Below are 24,024 nucleotides of genomic sequence, written 5' to 3'. Positions count from 1 at the left end.
GTAGTAATAGTCTCGATTGTAACATTTACCATGGATGGAGAGTTGTGACACAAGTGCAGGAGATTATTTATTAAACATATGAAACTAAACATAAAAAACAGAATAAACAAACATATAGACATTACAACTGAAGTGGCTAAACTCAACTAACCCATAAACCACAAAAAGGAAACATACACGAACTCGACTATGTAACAGTCTGGCTAGCCACGGGTGAAACGTGTGAGTCACTATGGGGTTTTGGGTAGATAGGACCCAACTGCTGAGTTGGACTGTAACTGAGAAGGTAGAGGAGAAGGTAATCGCCAAAACAGTTTGGGTGGGAAACAGAATAATCCTTGGATTTTTCTTCACCTCTCTCACTATTCTCCTGGTCAGCACAGGTGTCACTTTTGGCTTCTGACCACATCATCTGAGATTTTCCACAGTGCAGAACTTCTTGTATTTTTTAATATTATTTTTTAATAATAATGCACTGTAGCCATTGGAACTTGAAAACATTTTGATATGGCTTTATAGCCCTTTCCTGACTTGTGAGCGGCCACAATGCACAGCCGCAGGTCCTTAGTGAGCTCCTTTGTCTTAGCCATGACTGTCCACAAACCAACTGCAGAGAGCTGCTGTTTTTTCTCCAGTTGAGTTGATTAAAACAGCTGTACCCAATGAATCAGGGTAATTAGGATGCTTTAAAACAGCTTGGACTATTTGGAATGGTATAGAACTTTGGATTTTCCCATATACTCTTTTCAAAGGGTATGAATAATTTTGGAAATGCCTTTTTTTTTCAAATGTGAAGAAAAGCTGAGAAATATTTTTTCCCACAATGATGCCTCTTGTACATCATTGTATTATCTCCTGGGAGATGCCTGTGTCATTTCCAGTCAAAAAAATTATTTCTGGTTAAATAAAAGTACATTTAAGTCAAAATTTGCCAGGGGTATGAATACTTTCGGGCATGACCGTATAGCCTACTTGAAATTATTCCAAATAATTAGCTTTTTATCCTATTAAAAGTGATGGTATCGTATTTGTTAACAACAGAAGAGCAGAATAAGTGCTGCATAACAAGCTTGTTGGTGTTTTAATGTACATATATTGGCACCTTCCACACCTTCAACATCAAGTGATCGTGGCAGTGAGGGTGAGGAAGGAGACCACCCTGGCCCTACCTAGAGACAGTGTTTGTGTTTGCTGGAGTGAAACTAAATTCCTATAGGATAAAGTGCCATCTCTGCCTCCCTAAAGAGGGTGAAATATTGGCCTTCAAAAATTCACCTTCAAACTTGAAGAAACACATCAATGCAAGTTATAAATATAATGCACAGAAGACACACCAGCTTGAGCTGTCAGTAGCGCTAGTTAGGTTAGATATCTTAGCTAACTAACCTAATTTTGTTCATGACGTGCTGCAGTGTTCACTTAACATTAGTTGGCAATCATAAAGGTGTTCACACTGAGTTGTGTTTTTAGTAACAGTAAGCCGTGTCTCTTTTCATGCTGACTAATCATGTGCCCTTTTTTATGGTGTAGTGTTTTTATAGGGTAAGAGCATTTATTGAGGGTAAACGCAGGGCAGTAGGCTCACCCTTAGAATCCGACGGACAGATTTTACATCTAAAATACACCTCGTTTTCTCAGCTAAATTAAGGCGAACTTGTACTTATGCGTCAAACCTACGACGTAGCGGGACATAGGTTATCTGTTTTTTGTGTACAAAGTGTTAAGCCCACTTTTTTAAGCTACTTGTTTGTACATACAGAACACTTGTATTTGTGGTTTTTGACAGCTTTGATTTGTAAGTGATATATAAAAACAATTGATAATCAAACTTTGATGGCTTTCAGAGAGGAAAGGGGTGTGTGAAACTTAGATTTGCTTCCTGTTTGCTGTTTTCTTCTTTCACCAGCACACGGCAGCACACTCGCACGCAAACGCAGACTCACGTATCGTATTAGCCTAGCTTAGCTATAGCCTAATACAGTTACCTTAACACCAAAACTCTAAATCAGTGTAATACATTTACTGACATCTAATTATTTTATCTTGTTTCTGTTTTTTTTAGGGGTGAGCATAGGTTAATTTTTTTAATCTAGATTAATCTCACTGAAAGCTTGAAATTAATCTAGATTAATCTATATTAAAATGGCTCATATGCGTGCTACCCAAGTAATGACTAAAAGTCAGTTTTTTGAGATAGGGTTTCTTAATACAGAGGGTGCATTAGACCAGGGGCTCATCTCCTGTTTCCAAAATGCATCAATGACTGCTTGAGGAAGCTGTTCTACTTTGATACTTGAAGAAAAAAAACATGCTCAATAAAATGTAGGCAACTCGTGTTCAACGGTTTATTCAGTTAAACATGAATTTTTAAGCCTACATACTGTACATTAAACAGGGTTGATAACATGTTTATTCAGCTAAACATGATATTTGAAATGTAAGCCAACATTTAGTACATTTAATCTCACGGACGTAATTTGGGGAGGACTTTTTCTAAAGCCGATTTTGGTCCTCTGCAGTTTTAAAGGGAACCCCGGCTGATAACATATGTAAGCCTTAATATTGTGTAATTACTCTAAATTATTAAGACACGTTGTAAAAAATCACAAAAAGTAGCAGATTTATTAGATTTTCTGTAAAATCCCGCTGCACGTAGGTCGCCATTTTTATAACTGCTGACGGGCGCAGCAGGTAGTGACGTCAAATGGTTGCAGTGACTGTCCGTCACGCTTGAGCACAGCTAGCTAGACATGGCTACTGTTCAGCCTTTTCAGTTTGAGCCAGAATCGTATCTAGCAGATCGGCAGATTTATCAATGACCGCTAATGCTGTACCTTCAAGTTCAGGATCCGCAAACGAGGGAGAAGCAGTAAACGTTGTTGCCGGGATGCCAGGAGAGAATCCAGCGCATGTTTATGTTCACATTTCTTTGTGCGGTTCTCGCTCCACATTCTGGGGCTTTTGGACTTTCTGTGTGGGAAAACTGTGGGCACTGCACTGTGTTTTAGTCTCCGTTTAAAACCAACAGCATCCGTCAACTCTCTCACCAGTTGGGGTCTACTGATTGACTCAAATGCATCGGGACTGAAGTGAGCAGAGCCGCGGGTCTTTTGGTAGCTGTGTTCGTCCACACGCTGCTTCCCAAATTCCCAAACATCAGTTTCCACTCCTATGCAGACGACACTCAACTATATTTATCGGCAAAACCTGATGATTTACCTGATGATTTATTTTACTGATATACAGTAAAATCGAGAAGTGTGTAGAAGTGATAAAACATTGGATGGCGTGTAACTTTCTAGCATTAAATCCGGATAAAACAGAGCTAGTAATAGTTGGGTCTAGGGCAGCGAGAGACAAGATACATAATGTAGCATTGAATCTACATTCTTTTACTATAACCCCCAGCGGAGAGGTAAAGAACTTGGGCGTCACAATAGACCCAGATCTCTCGTTCGATACACACATTAATAATATAACTAGGGTAGCGTTCTTTCACTTACGCAACATTGCTAAAATTAGAAACAGATTATTGCAACAGTCTTCTAGCTGGATGTTCTGGTAAATCGATAAACAAACTCTAGCTGGTTCAGAACACAGCAGCACGAGTTTTAACGAAAACTCCCTGCGTGGGTTTCAAGACTCAACGAACCCAAGGTACCAGCACCTGCTAGAATCGGCTTGGTGAACGCTAGATCGCTGGCAAATAAAACTTTCATCCTGAAGGACTTTTTTTTACTCCCGCTGTCTGGACTTCCTCTGTGTGACAGAGACCTGGATTAGTGCCAGTGAGTACAGCGCTCTAAACGAGCTCCTTCTGGCTGACTGTACTTATTTTAATTCCCCACGGGCGTCAGGTCGTGGTGGAGGAACGGCAACAGTGTTTAAAAATGACTTTAAACGTAAACAACGCTCGGTATCAGCTTCATCTTCCAGCTTTGAAGTCACGCTATTTGAGGTGGGTCGTTGTGATCCGGTGCTGTGCGCTGTTATTTACCGCTCCCCCAAATACAATAAGGACTTTGTGAATGAATTTTCTGATTTCCTCGCTGGACTTATGCCAAACTACAATCGTGTCCTTATTGTCGGGGATTTTAATATTCATGTCTGCTGTCCTGATAAACCGTTGGTGAAGGACTTTTTAAACATTGTTGACTCTTTTAATTTAGTTCAGTGTGAGTCGGGTATCACACACGAACGCGGACATACTTTGTATCTTGTTCTGTCTCATGGTTTGTCTGTGTCAAACATGGAGATCTGTGATAGTGGGTTTTCCGATCACATGCCTGTTTTATTTGATGTGGTTTTATCTAATGCTGCGGTTAAGTTTTGCGCTCCCACTCGGCTCTGCCGGAGTTTTATGCCCTCTACTGCAGGACAGTTTACTACTGCCTTCGATCAGCTCTGCTCCCCACCTGACTCTGTCTCTGTTGATACAGCAGAGCTCAGTTCATGGTTTAGCCAGTCCTGCAGAACTATGCTGGACTCAGTGGCTCCGTTAAAAACCAGACGGCTTAAAGTTAAACCTGAGCCCTGGTTAAATGATCGAGCACGCGAGGCGAGACGGGAGTGTCGCAGAGCAGAGCGTAGATGGAAAAAAGACAAGCTGCAGGTCTCACTTCAAATTTTAAGAAATTGCTGGCGTTCTTACCAGAACACTGTCAAAAAAGCCAAAAAAGAGCACCTATCAAATATTATTATGGAAAATCCTCAAAATCCACGTGTGCTATTCAAAACCATAGATTTTGTTTTTAAGGCTCATCAGCCCGTTTGTCTAGAACCAGACCCTGTGTCAGGGGCGGACTGGCATACATTGCTACCGGGGATTTCCCCGGTGGGCCGATGGGTTAGTGGGCCGCCGGTGGTCTAACTCAGCCCGTGGAGGAGCCACTGCCGCGCACTGCGGCCCCGGCCCGTAGTCACGCTGCTGTTTAACGGTGTTATTACCTCCCCCGCTCCAGTCAGACTAACCTGCGCGGCCGCGGACTGGGCCTGTAAACACATGAACGAGTTGGACCGGGTCGCGGACTGGGCCAGTTGATGCGGGCTGACGGTATGCAGCGGAGATCAGAAAAAAAACTGATTTTCTGACAGCAGGCCCACCTCGTCAACCTCTGGGTACATGCCTGTCCCCAGAATCCTAAATGAGCAAGGATGTGTGTGTGTGTGTGGGGGGGGGTGGGAATGCTTAGGTCCAGAGGAAAGGGTCCTCATTGAGCACCGAACTTCACTGCCCCCCCAGCTCAAGGCAGGGAGCGGTCGACCTGGGGAGACCAGGGTGGCAACCCTCCCCACCACCACATCCAAGCCCGGATCCACACCACCCCCACCACAGAGAGCAGCCGGTCCGCACATCCACATACACCTAGACACACATTTCCTTCATACACGTATGCACTCACACACATTTAACCCATAAATATATACATATATACATACATCCATCCATATATATAAATATATACATACACATACATACATATATATCTACACATACATATACACCCACACACGCTTGTCCCATATACACCACACCCCTGTGTATGCACCCACAACCATACCAATCGCACAGTGATCAAACGATGACAGACATCAACAGTATTGAGGACATGCTGGTCGGAGTCCGGGACCCTACCTCCCGGCCCACCCCAGACATCCCCATCATCCAATACCCCACTCCCACCACCCAGGCGCCTTGGAGCCCCAAGGCCCAGACCCAACGCCCCGACCCAGGCCGACCGACCCACCCCACCCAGCGGCGCACTGCAGCGGCGCAGGTCCCCCCGCACAGGCAGGGCCCCAGCTCGGGGTCGGGGGGCACCAGCCACCCCGCCGAGGCCCAGCATCTGCTCCCCCCACGCCCCGGCCCCACACCCCAGAGCCCAGAGGGAGCACCACCCAAGCCCCCCCCACCACCGCCCGCCAGGGCAAGCACATGCCATCCCAGGTCGGCAGCCCCGGCCCCCCCGCCCAGAAAGTGGCCGGCACGAGCAGTCTCCCCGGGGTCGACCCCCAGCCACCAACCGGCCCTCCGGGAGCTGAGGCCCCTGCCAACCACCCCGACTAGCTAATGGAACTGATCAGTGGGAACCAAAGAGAATTGAATTCCTCCAACTGGTCTTTAGAGGAAGCAGACATTCTCTCCAGACAGATGTGATCAAGTAATACATTTTTGTAATGAGTAATATGCAGGTCCTTTTTCGTTTTCCAATTGATAAGAATGGTTTTCTTGGCGATGCATAGGGCAGTGAGAACTATGTGTGATATGTCTGCCTCTGTATCTAATTCACTGACGTCTCCTAAGATGCACAGTCTGGGGGAAGTTGGGATGCAGCTTTTAAGCCCCGTGGACAATTCTACACATACCTTCTGCCAGAATTCCTTAACAGGCCTACAATCCCATATGGCATGCATATAGTTATCAATTATATTGCCTGTACAGTGGGTGCATATGTTTGATTGTGCTTGGCCCATTTGGAACATCCTTTGTCCTGTATAGTGTGTTCTATGAAGGACTTTGTATTGTATAAGTTGTAAGTTGGGGCTTCTAGGTTCTAGCTATTATTAACAGCAGTCTGACCTCTGGAGTTGTCCCAGCAAATTTTAAACATGCTGTAGTTCAACTTCTGCTCAAAAGACCTGGTCTGGTTCACACAGTATTGGCAAATTATAGACCTATCTCCAAGCTGCCTTTTATTTCTAAAATTTTGGAGAAAGTTGTGTACGCTCAGTTAAAATCTTTTCTAGATGAGCATAATATTCTGGAGTTTTTTCAATCTGGTTTTAAAACACTACATAGCACAGAAACAGCACTGATCAGGGTTTTTAACAATATTCTCTTGACCAATGATTCGGGTGACCACGCAGTCCTTATCCTGTTGGATTTACCTGCTGCATTTGATACAGTTGACCACAACATTTTAGTCTCTCAGCTACAGCACCTGGTGGGCATTTGTGGTAGTGCTTTGAAATGGTTTAGATCATATCTATCAGACAGAACCTGGGGCCTCATTTATAAAGCGTGCGTACGCACAAAAACGGGTCTGAAATGTGCGCACGCAACATCTTGCGCAAAAACTGTGATTTATAAAAAAGTATGTGGCGTAAAAACTTGCGTAGTTTTAAGCAAACTCTAGAGTAGAGTCCTGCTCCGGGTCGGGTACCCGTGGGTACCCGCGGATACGGGCAAATAAATGCTGAAATGGGTGGGTTTTACACATACCGCAATTTTACGGGTGGGTACGCGGGGTAAGTTAAATAAGTGGTCATTTTTAGTAGGTTTTTATTTGCTACGTAATTAACATAGTGTTACCTTGTGCGTGATTTATCGTAGCTTTCTTGGTGGTTACAAAGCTAAATGGGAGGCCATGCTAGAACAAAGAAAAATGACAAGAGAGAACTTAGCGCGCTGCTCCCGCCACAGCAGATTGGCAACTACTACCACTCACTGTCACTCCCAGAATACAATGCATTGCTAGTTTCGACCCTACAATGTGATTGGCTGAGAGGCGATCTAGGAGTGCCAATATTACGTTATAGCACTGTAACCGAAGCTCTCCATGTATTACTCCGCCACATACAGGTAACCTAGCAACGAAGCAGCGTTTACAAGCCAAACAGCGCAACTACAAACAAGCAGCAACATTATCAAAATGAATTACTATTTTGACTGGCGGAATATTTTTAACCAAACAGGTCTTATTTTCTCGTCCTCTTTAACTCAAAATCTTTCAATAATCAGCGATAATGAAACTGTGGTATAATCGCAATACACTGATCTACGGCACTCGGCCTACGACCGCAGCACAGCAGTGCCAATATTACACGTTATAGCACTCCCTCTCGTGTATTATTGCATAATTAACCCCTTACTTTCCCAACAATAGGCTAATGTACATAGGGCCTACATATAGGCCTAGCAAACTGACGTTAGTTAGCTGCCACTGCATTAGTCATCATGTCGGACTCGGAGCAGATCAAAGCAAGATTGGCCAAAGGTTTATATAAAATAGTCAACAATGCCTCTTCCAGGGCAAAGTCTGATATCTGGATGAAATTTGGTGTAATAGCAGACGAGGATAACCACACAGTAACTGGCTATGCGGCATGCAAAGCATGTCACAAAATACTCACATACGGCAGTCAGAAACTGGGAACGTCTTCACTGAGGAAACACTCAGTGACCTGCACCAGGACGACAGCAACAGCTGCCGCCTCATCAATTGCAAGGTTTTTTCCCCAAAGCTTCAAACCGCCAAGGCGTGAGGACAAGGAGAGTATTGCACAGCTGGCTGTGAATTTTGTCAGTCGAGACATCAGGTCTTTTGAAACCGTTAGTGGTGTTGGTTTTTTGGAATTAGCCCAGGGCTTGATCAATGTCGGAGCTCGGGCAGGTGCAGTAGATGCACATCAACTTTTGCCCGATCCTACCACTGTCTCTCGCAGACTTAAGAAGTTCACGGAGGAAACGAGGCAGAAAATTGCTCCTGAGATAAGGTCACAGATGACTGGCTGCAACGGTGCTGTCACGCTCGATTTTTGGACTGATGACTTCCGAAAAGTGGGCTATCTCTGTGTGACCATGCACTACATCAACCAGGAGTGGGAGTTGAAGGAGAGAGTGCTTTGCACTGCCGAATGGGACAGCTCGCTGCGGAAAACAGCTGACAATATAAAGCCAGCTTTGATACAAGCACTCTAAGTTTGGACTGGAAGACTTCTTCTCCAAACTCGTGTATGTTACGGACCAGGGCTCAAACATCGTCACTGCTCTCCGTACAGTAACAAGATTGAACTGCTCAGCACATGTTCTGAACACAGTGCTGCATACCACGCTGGGGAAACACACAGAAGAAAAAGTGTTTGGTGAAGAGATGAGTGGGCTTATTGAGTCTGCCAAATCGCTAGTGACTTATTTTAAACAAACACACCTCCAGAGCCGTCTGGAGAAAACACTGAAAGCGTTGGTGGAGACGTGGTGGAACTCGTTTCACACAATGCTGGACTCCATCAGCAGCCAATACGAGGCCATCCATGTTCTCCTAGAGGAGCGAGGCGAGGACGACCGCTTGACCGCTGTAAGCAAGGAGACTTTGCTGGACATTGTGGCTTTTTTGGCTCGATTCAAAGACGCAACCAATGCCTTGGAAGCTTAGAAAACACCTACACAACATGGCACAGCAGAATGGTCTCCCCCTGATAATGACCAACCAACAAGCAAATGACCCTGAACCAGACCCACATGTTTACCCACCTGACGCACGTAATATTCAAGCAGTCAGACTGCGCGAGGACGTGATGCGTCGATTATAAATAATTGGAGAGAAACGCAAAGGTATTTTTTAACAAATTCTTTTAATGTACTTGACATTTCAGACAGTATCCCCTTAATCTCTTTAGGCTCATTTGTTAAATTGTCAATTGCTGTAATTGTGTTTATTTGTGTTTGTAAAACAGCCTCAGTCAGAACACGACCTCTGCTTAAAGCACGTGGTGCACTGCTGGAGGCATCCGGGGAACCGGAGACACCGTCTTCAGCTGAATGACTGCTGTCCACTCCCACAGTCCTCTCTAAAAAACAGTGATGGTTAAATAATTTAATAAACCATTCTAGGAAAAAAAGTCTGATTATTGCGTCTTTATTAAAACTATGTACGATTATGGATAATTTGTTTTTACCTGGTTCACCAGTGATGGGTTCATCAGCCAAGTCTGTATCGCCCTCCTTTTCAGTCACCACGCCACTTAATAGGGGTTCCCCAATTAAACATGCCATCCTCTCATGAAAAGGAGACGGAGAAAGTGTGGCCTTTCCCCCACCAGTAGCACTTGCACGTTTCCTGTGCAAAGAAATCCGTTTCTTTGCATCTACTTTCAAGTCCGACCATTTCTTTTTTACTTCTGCAACAGTGCGGCTTGTAGAGCTTACATTGTTAACAGCTGCAGCCACATGTTGCCACTCAACAAACTTGCGTTTGTTTGTCACTCCACTACTAAGGCTCCCAAACAACACATTTTTCCTTGCCTCGACCTCTGAAACAAGGACTTCCACTTCACATTCTCCAAATTTTCGTTTTTTCGTCTTTTTCTCATCCATTATTCCGCTTCAAAAAGAATGGGGCAAGCTGCCATTTAAATATTTATGAGTGATTTGCATTGACCATTTATGGGTAAAAGTGGGCGGGGCGGAGGCGGAACGTGCGGCTGATTCAGCTGTGCTCAGTTTGAAGATGGTTGTGATTTATAAAGAGGAAACAACGTGCAGGTGTGCGTACGCAGGGTTTTATAAATCAATTTTTTTTTGTGCGCACGCAATTTCCTGGTTTTGAGCGCACGTACATTTTCAATCTAGATACCACGCAAAGTTTTATAAATGAGGCCCCTGGTGTGTTAGTTTTGCCGGATCAGAATCTTCCACAGCTTCATTGTCATGTGGGGTCCCCCAGGGCTCAATTCTAGGACCCCTCCTCTTCTCGCTCTATCTGCTCCCACTGGGCTCAATTCTGAGAAAACATGGCATCTCATTTCACTGTTATGCTGATGATAGTCAGATTTATGTCCCTCTGAAAAAGAAAGATGCCTACTCCATCCAACCACTTCTGTTATGCCTTAAAGAAATTAAAGAATGGATGGCCTTAAACTTTTTTAATTTTAATGAACAGAAAACAGAAGTCATGGTGTTTGGTCCTAGTGGCTCTTGTGATGTCCCCTCTGTTGATTTGGGCCCCTTGGCACCATATTTGAAACCAATAATTTCAAATCTGGGTTTTAAGATGGACGGTGATTTTAAATTGGATTGCCAGAATGGTGCTGTAGTCAAATCCAGCTTCTTCCACCTGAGGCAGCTGGCAAAAATAAAGTCTTTTTTATCACGTAAGCATTTCGAAACAGTAATCCATGCCTTCATTACGGCTCGGCTGGATTACTGTAATGCTCTATATTTTGGAGTCAGCCAGTCCTCCCTCAAGCACCTTCAGTTGGTGCAAAATGCTGCTGCCCGTCTTTTAACAGGTTCACGCAAGAGGGAGCACATTACTCCAATCCTGGCCTCCCTCCACTGGCTGCCTGTACATTTTAGAGTTCATTTTAAGATTCTTTTATTTGTTTTTAAATCTTTAAATGGACAGGCGCCTCCATACCTCACCGAGCTACTTCACCCTCACACCACCACTCGGTGTCTTAGGTCAGCTGATCAGCTGCTCCTGGAGGTGCCAAGGTCAAAGCGTAAGCTTAGAGGAGATAGAGCCTTTTCAATCGCGGCTCCTAAATTGTGGAATAGCCTACCACTTGACATCAGACAGGCCTCTTCACTGTCCACTTTTAAAACCAGATTGAAGACGTATTTTTATTCATTGGCGTTCGAAAATACGTGAGCTTCTGCTCCTCTTGTTTTATTGTTTTAATATTTATTTATCTATTTTTTTTATTCTATCCAATATTTATTTATCTACTGTACCTATTGTACTTATCTGTTTGTTTTATAATTTTATAATTTCCTTTTCTATAATAGATATATATATATTTTTACTCATTTTTTTATATTGGTGTGATTGCCGTTTTTATGCATTGTACAGCACTTTGTGTCAGCTATGGTTGTTTTAAAGTGCTCTATAAATAAAGTTGAAGTTGAAGTTGAAAACTAAAAAGTTTGATCACATTAGTCCCGTACTATTGTCATTACACTGGCTGCAAATTAGATTCCATATTGATTATAAAATACTTTTATTAACATATAAAACACTGCATGGCTTAGCTCCAGAGTATCTTAGTGAACTTATTGAATATTACAACCCATCACGTTCACTTCGTTCACAGGACGCAGGGTTATTAACTATTCCTAGGATCAAAAAGATCACAGCTGTTGGAAGAGCCTTTTCTTTTAAAGCTCCACAACTGTCGGATAATCTTCCTGCCTCTATTCGGGACTCAGACACAGTCTCAATGTTGAAATCTTGACTAAAGAATTATCTGTTTACTTTGGCCTTTGATTAATCTGTTACATATTTACCACATCACATATCTTTCTTCTCCGAGGTTCAGCTGGGGAGTAACACTGCAGTCTGAGCCTACAATACCAGTATCACTGCTCAGACACAAAAAGAAAACCTGGCGTTCATCACAAGACATTTACATTGACAATATCAACACCCAGAATTTTCATTCTAGTTACCTTATACTTAGTCTGATTGTTTGGTTTTTGTGTGACTTGTGTATTTGTCTGTATAATTTGATTTTGTGTAATTTGTGTGTTAACAGGCCTCCCAATGGAGGATGGGTTCCCTGTTGAGTCTTGGTCCTCCCGAGGTTTCTTCCTATTCCCCACCATCATAGGGAGTTTTTCCTCACCACTGTCGCCTTTGGCTTGCTCATTAGGGATTTGGACCCATACGATTGTTAACCTTGTAAATCCTGTAAAGCTGCTTTGTGACAACATGTGTTGTGAAAAGAGCTATACAAATAAATTTGATTTGATTCTTTAATTAATTCAAAACACAATACTTGTGTGTGTGTGTGTGTGTTTGTGTGTGTGTGTGTTTAAGAGAGAGATTTATTCTAAAAAGGTTAGAGATAGATTGAATATTTGTGAGAAATAAGTCTAAAGACCAAATAAGTCAGTAACTTACACAACTTTCTCCAGTGCACATTGTGGATCCTCCAGCAAAGCAGAAAGCTGCTTCACTCCTGAGTCTCCTGGTTCATTGTAGTCCAGATATAGCTCTCTCAGGTGTGATGAGGGGTTTGACCTCAGAGCTGAACACAGAGCAGCACAGCCTTCCTCTGTAATACTGCAGTTAACCAGCCTTCATATAAGGGAAAAAATTCCTAACACTTAGATCTCACATTACCACCCACATGCATGTGCACACAAAATGTTTTATATGTGTGTTAATGAGAGAGATGAAGTGATGATGTGTGTATAAAGATGGAATGAGAGAGAGAACAAGAGAGCGTAAGTATGTGCATCTAATTAATACAGTATGTGTGTGTGTGTGTTGTAAAGAAACAGTATGTCAGTAACTCACCATAGTATCTCCAGTGTACAGTGTGGATCCTCCAGTAGAGCAGAGAGCTGCTTTACTCCTGAGTCTCCTGGTTTATTGAGGGTCAGATTCAGCTCACTCAGGTGTGATGAGGGGTTTGACCTCAGAGCTGAACACAGAGCAGCACAGCCTTCCTCTCTAATACTGCAGTCAGACAGACTTTAGAGAAAAGGAGAAAAAAATATTCACACTTACAGCTCAACACACACACACACACACACACACACACGTGAACTCAACACTACAGAGAGAAGGAGAAAAATCCTCACAGTATCAGCTCACTCATGCAAACACATACACATGCATACATAGAAATGCAGTATGTGTGTATTCATGAGAGATGCTGTAATAAAGTGCATATATACAGTGAGTGAGAGAATGAGTTAGTGAGTGAATGAGTGAGAGTGTGTGTGTGTGTATATGTAAGTAATACAGAGAAAGTGTGTCAGGGGGTATTGACCATGTGTGTGTGTGTGTGTGTGTGTGTGTGTGTGTGTGTGTGTGTGTGTGTGTTTGTAGTTGAGAGAAAGAGAGGATATTGCCTGTGTGTGTATAAACAGACAGTAAGTTAGTAACTCACTCTAGTTTCTCCAGTGTACAGTGTGGATCCTTCAGTAGAGCAGAGAGCTGCTTCACTCCTGAGTCTCCTGGTTTATTGAGGGTCAGATTCAGCTCTCTGATGTGTGATGAGGGGTTTGACATCAGAGCTGAAGACAGAGCAGTACAACCTTCCTCTGTAATACTGCAGTCACACAGCCTGCAGTGAGAAATATCTGCTCATTACAGCTGAACACATTTAAAATATTTAAAATATTTATTTCGAATGAAAGTGTTACAGCTGTTGCTGCAACCTGACTGTATGTGAAGTGCAACACAAATTCCTTTGAAAACGTATAAGAAATAATGTGGTCTATTTCAGCTTCACCAACAATAACAATGATGACATTAAGTTAATGAGCTCTTGTATCAGAATCAGTAACGGCAGTTGTGTACCAGATCAGAACTGAACAAATATGGACTGGCCCATCATTCATTAGTACAGTTATAGTATATAAAGTGTATAAAGAGATAGTAAACTATGTTGCTAAACATTAGAGCTTGAAGGGTTTGATGTTTGATCTTGTAAACGAAATATGTACTTGTATCTTAACATGAGAATTTGTTGACTTAAACTTTTAGAATACAAATCTGAATGTGAATGTTAATACTTTCACCTGCTTATAATGTTCCCACAACTGTATTTTTAAACTTGAAGAAAATGTTTGAATTTTAAGATAAATGCAAATATATTTATTTGTACATGTTTTGTTGTGTTACCACAAATTTGAGCTTTAATAGCTCACAACCTATTAAACATGACAGCACAACACCAAATCTACCCGCTTTGACTCGTAGACTTGTTGCACTTGTGCACTTTTGATTTGTACACTTGTACTGTATCACAACTAGGAAGGTCAGTGCAGATGTTGTTGCATAATCCATCTATCCATTATCTGAACTGCTTAATCCCGCTAGTCGGGGTCACAGGGGGGCTGGAGCCAATCCCAGCATCTCCGGGCGAAGGCAGGGTACACCATGGGCAGGTTGTTGTTGCATAATGAAGCAACAAATTCAGACAGTATATATAAACATGATTAACATTTACTTATGGTTTAATTTTTCTAACAGAGATAATAATATAAAGATATAATGTTATTTTTCCTACAGTGTTACTTTGGATTTGATGTTAAGTGGTATTGGCTAATGGAACAACATACTCAGATGTTTAATTTCAGATTTTGGTGCCGACCATGCAATTGTTCAAATGGATTTTATGGTCTTGGGTGCCTCGTTAGCATAAGTAAATACATTAGCATAAGTAAATAAAAGCATAAGTACTCTTTATTTTTTATGTAACCTCACAGTGATTAGGCAAACTGTTTGGCCATGGTATACACAAATCTGTATTTTATCATATAGGCATGTTTTAGGAGGCATTATTAGGAAGCTTTTCTAGCTAGCTAGCATTAAATTGTATCCAGTTTTGAACGCAAAAATGTGTTGGGGGCTAACACAATAAACATGTCACTGGCTATTCAAGAAACATACAAACACTAGACTTGTTGTAGGAGACACCTAATGCAAAATGTGAAAACCATCATTATTGTTAGCAGTAATGTCAGTAACGTGTTACTTAGTAACGCGTTACTCTAATCTTACCATTTTTTTCGGTAACGAGTAATATAACGCGTTACTATTTCCAGTCCAGTAATTAGATTATGGTTATTTATCCAAGTAACTGTGCATTACTATTTTTATTTTCCCTAGTAAAAATATATATTTTTGCTTTCTTCTTGGCTCAGTTCTACTTTTGCGTCTGACCGTAGCGCTCGACTCGAATGCACTTTACAAGTCATTCTATGCAGTGTTCTCCCATAACGATATGTGTTCCTTCCACTGTTTTTGAGGGGTTTTTCTGTAAAGAAACACCCCTTTCTGTAAAGAAACACCCCTCAAAAAAAATAGGAAGGAACACATAGAAACACGTAAAGAAACACCCCTCAAAAACAGTGGAAGGAACATTTACCTGACGAAAATGTTGTATTGTGTTCCAGGTTTAAGCAGTTTCTGCCTCGGTTACCGAACCTGCTTCAATACATTGTTACTGTTAAAAATGTACTTCCAATAAAGTGAGTATTGGAAAAATTAAGTTTGCTGCTGAATGTAACTACTAAAGTAACTTGTAATCTAATGTAGTTACTTTTAAAATCAAGTAATCAGTAACGTAAATAAGTTAATTTTAAAAGGAGTAATCGGATTACATTTTCAAGGCAACTAAGCCATCACTGATTGTTAGTTAGCTATTGCTGCAAAGTTTAACAAGCACACAGACACAGACACAATCTACCTTAAAATCTAAAGTAACAGCATTCATTTGTGTACAAGTAAATATTTTTGTATTATCATAATATTCAGAATGCTTTCTTTGTGACAAGTGTAAAAATGTTCTGCAAGTGCTATTATGTGCAGCCTTGCAAAACAGCCGTGATGTTTAGGGTAACTGACCCTGGTGCATGTTTAATTGTTCAAAGATGAAACCATTTTTCTGAAACCAAAAAAATCCTAACAAACAGTGTGAATATTTAATTACTAACTACATTACTAATTATTCTATCAATATTTAGTGCAATGGTGTTCCTTACTTGCAGGCCCGTTGACAGTCTTGCTGGGGCCCGGGACAAGAAAGTTGCATGTGCCCCCCCCCCCCCCCCCGCACTGTATATATACAGTCAATGGTTAGGTCATATAGTATATAATATAGCCACAGATCAAAGCTGTTTCTGACAGCTGACTGGTTTATACTTGACATGCGAGCGGCGCAAAGGTTCGCGCGAAAATGACGTAATCACAGTGGCACCGCCCGTGTGCGAGGACCTCACGCGCTGTCGATTCGCGAGGTCGTGCACCTCTCGAATTTTGTAACTTCGCGCGCCGCGCTTCAGCGCAAGGAACAAAGTCGTGTTTGCAGGGTTCATACACCTTTATAAGGTGGAATTAAAGCACTTGTACGTCACTTTCAAGCAGGCCCGTTGACAGTCTTGCTAGGGCCCGGGACAAGAAAGTTTAATGTGCCCCCCCCTCCCTCCGGCGCACGTCATTCGAAATTCATCATTTGACAATCCTTCTGTTAGGTCATATAGTATATAATATAGCCACACATCAAAGCTGTTTCTGACAGCTGACTGGTTTATACTTGACGCGTCGAGAGCGGCGCGAGGGTTCGCGTAATCGCAGTGGCACCGCCCGTGTGCAAGGGCCTCGCGCGCTGTCCATTCGCGAGGTCGTGCACCTCTTGACTTCGCGCGCGACGCGCTTCAGCGCAATGAACAAAGTCATGTTTGCAGGGTTCATACACCTTTATAATGTGGAATTAAAGCACTTGTACTTCACTTTAAAGGTCCATTTCAATATTTTCCAGCACGTTAAACTTAAGTTAAATATTTATACATATACTCGAAATAATTCGCTTTTTATCACATTATTTAATGGTTGTTTATTTTCAAAACGCCCAATCTTAACGTCTTCACGAGAACTGTTCAGTCAAGACAGCTATTTGTTGTGAAACGAAGTAGTTACAATTTCAAGCATTTTCAAGTACTTTAGCCTAAATTCCAGCACTTTTCAAACCTGGAACACAATGCAACATTAAAATTCGTCAGGTAAATGTTTTCCTTTCTTTTCTGCGCTCCAGATTTCTGTATTTACTTTAACTATCCACCACTGTATTTCCCGCTGTTGCGCGGGTACCAGCCGGTTACGGTCGGTGCTGGATCAAACCATTTTCCAGTGGGATGCGGGGGTGTATGCACTTAATGGAAAATGTGCAGATAGGTAAAAAAAAACATATATATTTTAGCCATTGAGTTTATTTTGAGTACAGAATTTTATATTAATGAAAGATTTCAAGATTATTTAAAAATTATAGACTTTAAATAAAAAATAAATTGCTGGGCTCTTTGATGGGCCCCCCTGGCCCTGGGGCCCGGGACAACAGACCCGGTTGTCCCCCCCTGTCGACGGGACTGCTTTCAAGGTCCAGTTCAATATTTCCCAGCACGTTAAACTTAATTAAGTTAAATATTTATACATATACTCGAAATGATTCGAAATAATTCGCTTTTTATCACATTATTTAATGGTTGTTTATTTTCAAAACGGCCAATCTTAACATCTTCACGAGAACTGTTCAGTCAGACAGCTATTTGTTGTGAAACGAAGTAGTTACAATTTCAAGCATTTTCAAGTACTTTAGCCTAAATTCCAGCACTTTTCAAACCTGGAACACAATGCAACTTTAAAATTCGTCAGGTAAATGTTTTTCCTTTCTTTTCTGCACTACAGATTCCTGTTTACTTTAACTATCCACCACTGTATTTCCCGCTGTTGGGCGGGTACCAGCCGGTTACGGTCGGTGCTGGATCAAACCATTTTTCAGAGGGAGGCGGGGGTGTATGCACTTAATGTAAAATATGCAGATAGGTAAAAAACATATATATTTTAGACATTGAGCTTATTATGAGTACATAATTTTATATTAATGAAAGATTTCAAGATTATAAAAAATTATAGACTTTAAATAAAAAATAAATTGCTGGGCTCTTTGATGGGCCCCCCTGGCCCTAGGGCCCGGGACAACAGACCCGGTTGTCCCCCCCTGTCGACGGGGCTGCTTACTTGTAACAGGTAATGGTTCAATTAGGATCGTTTTTCATAAAAATGTGAACATTCCCATGTTCAAACTATGATACCAAACACACACAACACTCTCATACACTTATACACACACACTCACACACATACACACACATACACACACACACACACTCTCATACACACACACACACACACATACACAGACACACATACACACAGCCACACATACACACACAAACACACACATACACATACACACAAACACACATACACGCAAACACACACACACTCTCATACAGACATACACACACATACACACACACACACACACATACACACAAACACAAACACATACACAAACACACACTCTCATACACACACAAACACACACACTCAAACACACACACAAACACACACTCAAACACACACACACACACTCAAACACACACACACACACTCAAACACACACTCAAACACACACACACACAATTGTACACACACACATACACACACACACACACACAAATTAAAACAATAAAAATAAAAATTTTTTAAAAAGGGTCAAAAATTTTTTAAAGGGTCAAATTTACCCGAACAGTATCTACTGTATGTGATATAAACATGCAGGGGGTGGTTGCAAATAACTGACATGAATTATTTTCATATAATATGTTGATTACACTAATTAACCCTAGCAGAAGAAGTTTCATACTGTTTTACAAGTTCTCAGATAAGGACCTTCAAGCTCAAGTTTTGGGACCTATTTACCATCATTGTAACTCACTCTAGTTTCTCCAGTTTACAGTGCGAATTCTTCAGTAATGCAGAGAGCTGCTTCACTCCTGAGTCTCCTGGTTTATTGATGTCCAGATTCAGCTCTCTCAGGTGTGATGAGGGGTTTGACCTCAATGCTGAAACCAAAGCAACACAGCCTTCTTCTGGAATACAGCAGCCAGACAGCCTGCAGAAAGGAGAAAATCTCACACTTGTAGCTCAACACTTGTAGCTCTGTTGTGTTGTGTGTGTGTGTGTTCAAGAGAGAGATGCAGTGATAATGGGTGTGTATAAAGAGGGAAGGAATAATTATGTAGTGGAGACAGCAAAACCTTTTCTACTACTTCACCAATCATGACACAGAGATGACCTCTCTTCACAAAATGTAAAAAGCTGACCTTGTCTAGTCCCTTAAAGTGCTTGGCAAAGGCAACAAGGAATGCAAGAAGGTTTTCTGCCCATCACCTCTGTTCTGAGGAACTCATAAGATCACAACCACAATGATGACATCCTCTCCTAAAGTTTAGAATCCTAACCTTATCTGGTCCCCTAAAGTACTGGGAAGAGGTAGTGGACCCAGGACCCAGGAATGACCTTCACTCATAAATTCTAGAATCCTTCCTCAATTGACTCCCAAACATTTCAGCCCCAATTTACCATCGGTTGGACATTCCTACTTATACCTAAGGATGCAAATGTTTCATAGGTCCTTATAACTTTACATCCAAGACAGATCAACAGACAATGGATCAACATTTAGCCTAGAGGGAGTAACTCGGCGAATGCACTCTAAAGACACCAAACTTGGCAACCTTCTCTAGAGGCCTGGAAATAAGTAAAAACTGACATCCGGCAACTTTTTCATTGCAACTTTCTTTTCACTGTAACATCTCAATTGGTTTCATTTAACTCAAAATGAGTAAAGGCTATTACCTATGTCTGCCAAAGTGGCTGTACAATATGCAAATGATAGTAGCACTGCACACCACTAGGAAGAATAAATCCTCTCGTTGGGAAGTTTGTCTAACTGCTCAACATGTGAGCCCATTACTCTTTATCTCAGGTTAGTAAAAACATAATAATCTAGTGTACATTACAGTTGGTCCAACTATAAGATGTTACTGATTATGTAGTGAATTGGATGTTGTAAGAGAATTCAGGTATTTAGAAAAAAAAGCCTTTAAGCAAATCTGTTAATGCTAGTGGCAATGTACAGGAATACCACCTGAAATAAGTTAGTCTACACCAGTTAATGGATTAGGGACCTTTTGAGTATTAAAACAACAAATATGTGAAGTGTTTTTATTCAACATAACAATTCGCTGGTTGTTCATCACAAAACGGACATATCTTTGGGTTCTTTCCAATCGCTAGAAAATGTTATGGTTATGCTGTAGGCTATATTAAATATGTTACATGGCAGCTAACTTGATCATTTTGTAAAAGGTGCCATTTAGAAACTACTTGATGGTGTAGAAAATGTAAATATTTTATATGCTAAGCTAAATGTTATAAATAAATAAGTATAATTGTATAAGTATATATAAGTAATTGATTTTATGTTAAGAAAGTTAAAATCCAGCTAAAACAGTATGTTACATGGGCAATTCAACACATGATTAGAAAAGTAATTCATTTTATTTTGGGTATTGTGGTTATAATGACTCTTATAGCTTATAGGTGCTGTGGCCATGATGTTACTGGACTGACCTGAGGCCATCTAGTCAGAATGGTAATTTAGATGATCACTAGGCATTGAGAGTGTGAAATCATGCCAAAGGGGAAGAATAAATCCTCTTGGGAAGTTTGTATCAGCTCAACGTGTGTGCTCTGTACTCTTTACCTCAGGTACCCACCGAACTGAGTCTCAGAGAGGCAACACTTCCAACCAAGCTAGTTGGTAGGTCACACCACATTGACACATATCTATGTATTCCTGTGTGTCCCACTAAGGTAGATACACATGTCCATGTATTCTTGTGCGTTAGTTTCATAGAGCAAGCATATCCATGTATTCCTGTGCTGCACTATTTTAGACATAATTCCAGCCTCAAAGAAAGATCTTCGTTTATTTCTCCAGAAAAGTTAAGTATTTAAACTAGTTCAAACTAGTTTAAACTAGTAAACTAGTTTATGTTGTCTTAGTCAAAACTTGCTCTCATTCAACTAGTCTCTTGAATAAATTTTTTTTTTTTTTTTCAAATTAAAGTTAATCCTGTTCAGCCGATAGTCATTGATTTTAATTTAGCTTTAAGCTAGTCCTCGGCAAGATAACCAACACCAGCGGTGATATCCTGCGAAGACCTCACTACCAAAGGTATGACCGTGTCCCCCTCCGTTAGCTGTCACTCCGAACCCCTCGTGTCTGTGTTCCGTACCTGTTTACCCCGCCCCGCTCGTTTGTCTCTGTGATTACCTCGTTTGTTCCCACGCCCCTTGTTATTACCGTCACCTGCCCCTTGTTTAATGTCTGTGTATACAAGCCCCTGAGTCTCCCTTGTCCTTGGTCCGGTATTTTTGATTTGTGATCGTGTCTGTTTCTTCGCTGTTCTCTGTACCTGACCGTATTCGTGTTTCCCCTGTTACCCGTGCTCCCTGTCTTTGTAATGCCTGTCTTTGCTTGTTTCACGGACTGCCCTCCTGCTATCGACCCTGCCTGGCTTTCGGACGATAATTACGGTATTCCCTTGAATAAATCTCGCTCTTCTCAGCACTTGTGTTCGTCCTCTCGCTCCTTGGCGCGAGCCACGTTACAATTGGGAGCAGCCTGAAAGAGGCAAGCTCAGCAAACGTCTTACAACTGCTCTCGAGGAAGTGATCCAGGTCATGTAAGTGCCAACTGTTGGGGTCCTACGCTCTTCTTAATTTCCTTCTGAGACCCTCCTTTCCTCCTTGGTCCTACTTTAGTTAGAGAAGTTTGTTAGCTATATAATCCATTCATACAAACCGGATTCCAAAAAGTTGGGACACTAAACTAATTGTAAATAAAAACTGAATGCAATGATGTGGAGGTGCCAACATCTAATATTTTATTCAGAATAGAACACAAATCACATATCAATAGTTTAAACTGAGAGAATGTATCATTTTAAGGGAAAAATGTGTTGTGTCAAAATTTGATGGCGTCAACAAATAGTTGGGACAAGGCCATTTTTACTACTGTGTGGCATCTCCCCTTCTTCTTGCAACACTCAACAGACATCTGGGGACAGAGGAGACCAGTTTTGCAAGTTTAGAAATAGGAATGCCCATTCATGTCTAATAAGGCCTCTAACTGTTCAATCGTCTTGGGCCCTCTTTGTTGCATCTTCCTCTTTATGATGCGGCAAATGTTCTCTATAGGTGAAAGATCTGGACTGCAAGCTGCCCATGCCACACACACTCATGCAACCCCATACCATCAGTGATGCAGGCTTCTGAACGGAGAGTTCAGGATTTGGGTTAGCTTGGGTTATCCTTGTCCCCTCTGGTCCGCATGACATGGCCTCCCAGTGTTCCATAAAGAACTTCAAATCATGACTCATCTGACCACAGAGCAGTCTTCCATTTTGCCACACTCCAGCTTGTGGAGCTTTCTTAGAAATGGCTTCCTCTTTGCATTGTAGAGTTTCAGCTGGCAACGGCGGATGGCACAGTGGATTGTGTTCACTGACCATGCTTATTTCCTTGACAGTGGCATTCCTGTTTGAGGTGCAGTGATGTTTAAGGGCTCAGAGATCACAAGCATCCATAAGAGCTTTATGGCCTTGACCCTTACACACAGCGATTGTTCCAGATTCTCTGAATCTTTTGATGATGTTATGCATGGTTGATGATGATAACTTAAAAGTCTTTGCTATTTTACGTTGGGTAAAACCATTCTGGTATTGCTGCACATCTTTCTGCGCAACAATGGTGGAATTGGCTTGGCTTCAGAGAGACACTGACACTCTGAGAAGCTCATTTCATACCCAATCATTACCCCTTCCCCAGGATCAATGAGTTTCTGGACTTGGTAGCAGGGTCCTCCTGGTTCTCCACCCTGGACCTGCGAAGTGAATACTGGCAGGTACCGCTTACCCCAGAGTCCAGACCAAAGACAGCCTTCTGCACCAACAGGGGACTGTGGCAGTTCAGAGTCCTAAGTTTCTGCCTTTGCAATGCCCCTGCCACCTTCGAGAGGCTTATGGACAGCATGCTGACTGGTGTCCCATGCCAGCTATGCCTGGTTTACCTGGACAAACTCATGGTGCATGGGAGCTCCTTTAACTCTGCTTTGGGCTCCCTGAGACAGGTGCTAGGGAGAGTGACTGCTGCAGGCCTGAAACTGCACCCGAGCAAGTGTCATTTCATGAGGCGTGAGGTGGAGTTTCTATGCCACAAGCTGGGTCACAAGGGCATTAGCACTTTGGAGGAAAAAATCCACACCATTAAGGTCTGGCCCACTCCGACAGACCTGGTTCAGCTTAAAAGCTTCCTTGGGGTGGCCTCTTATTATAAGAAATTTGTGAAGGACTTCTCCTCCATCGCTGTGCCACTGTTCTGCGTGCTGCAGAAGGACTGTGAATTCAGCTGGACCCAGGACTGCCAGCAGGCATTCAATATCCCCTGCAGGGCCCTTACAGAGTCCCCGGTCCTTGCCCCACCAGACCCCAATCTGCCATTTGTCCTGGACACAGATGCCAGTAATGTAGGACATCAGGCCCAATGGAGAGAGAATGGTGGCATATTTCAGCCGGGTCCTGCATAGGAGTGAGCAGTGCTATTGTGTTACGAGGCGGGAGCTCCTGGCTGTGGTGATGGCGGTGAGACACTTTAAGTACTATCTGTGTGGCACACCGTTCGTTCGTTATCAGGACCGACCATGCTTCCCTCCAGTGGCTGGAGGGGCAGGTGGCTCGCTGACTGGAGGAGCTCCAGGCCTTTAATTTCACTGTGTAGCACAGAGCAAGGACACGCCATTCCAACCCTGTCTCACCACCTGTGTGCTGCAGCTGGTTGCTGCTACTGTGAGAGGAGAGAGGAGAGGGAGAGAGAG

At 42.3% G+C, this 24,024-nt stretch overlaps 2 protein-coding genes across 4 annotated transcripts in view; one reads left to right on the top strand and one right to left on the bottom strand.

Annotated features, from left to right (window-relative positions):
• The window catches only part of LOC143481753 (E3 ubiquitin-protein ligase TRIM35-like), a 49,225-nt gene extending 36,746 nt beyond the window's left edge, over positions 1–12,479 (top strand). The window contains exon 7 of the mRNA XM_076979898.1: positions 12,256–12,479. Within this exon, the coding sequence (XP_076836013.1) occupies positions 12,256–12,479 (224 nt within the window). The remainder of the gene's footprint in view (positions 1–12,255) is intronic.
• LOC143481738 (NACHT, LRR and PYD domains-containing protein 12-like) overlaps positions 1–24,024 on the bottom strand; it is a 44,362-nt gene that overhangs the window by 5,924 nt on the left and 14,414 nt on the right. For 2 of the 3 annotated variants that reach the window (XM_076979857.1, XM_076979856.1), the window contains exons 7-10: positions 19,018–19,194; positions 13,621–13,797; positions 13,023–13,199; positions 12,624–12,800 (exon numbers count right to left, since the gene is read on the bottom strand). In XM_076979857.1, the coding sequence (XP_076835972.1) occupies positions 12,624–12,800; positions 13,023–13,199; positions 13,621–13,797; positions 19,018–19,194 (708 nt within the window). The remainder of the gene's footprint in view (positions 1–12,623; positions 12,801–13,022; positions 13,200–13,620; positions 13,798–19,017; positions 19,195–24,024) is intronic. The other variant, XR_013122063.1, reaches the window with a different exon arrangement.

This window comes from Brachyhypopomus gauderio, chromosome 18 (genome assembly GCF_052324685.1).
Source record: "Brachyhypopomus gauderio isolate BG-103 chromosome 18, BGAUD_0.2, whole genome shotgun sequence".
NCBI lineage: Eukaryota > Metazoa > Chordata > Actinopteri > Gymnotiformes > Hypopomidae > Brachyhypopomus > Brachyhypopomus gauderio.
The sequence above is the reverse complement of the archived record's forward strand: the minus strand, read 5'-3'. Positions and strand labels throughout refer to the sequence as shown.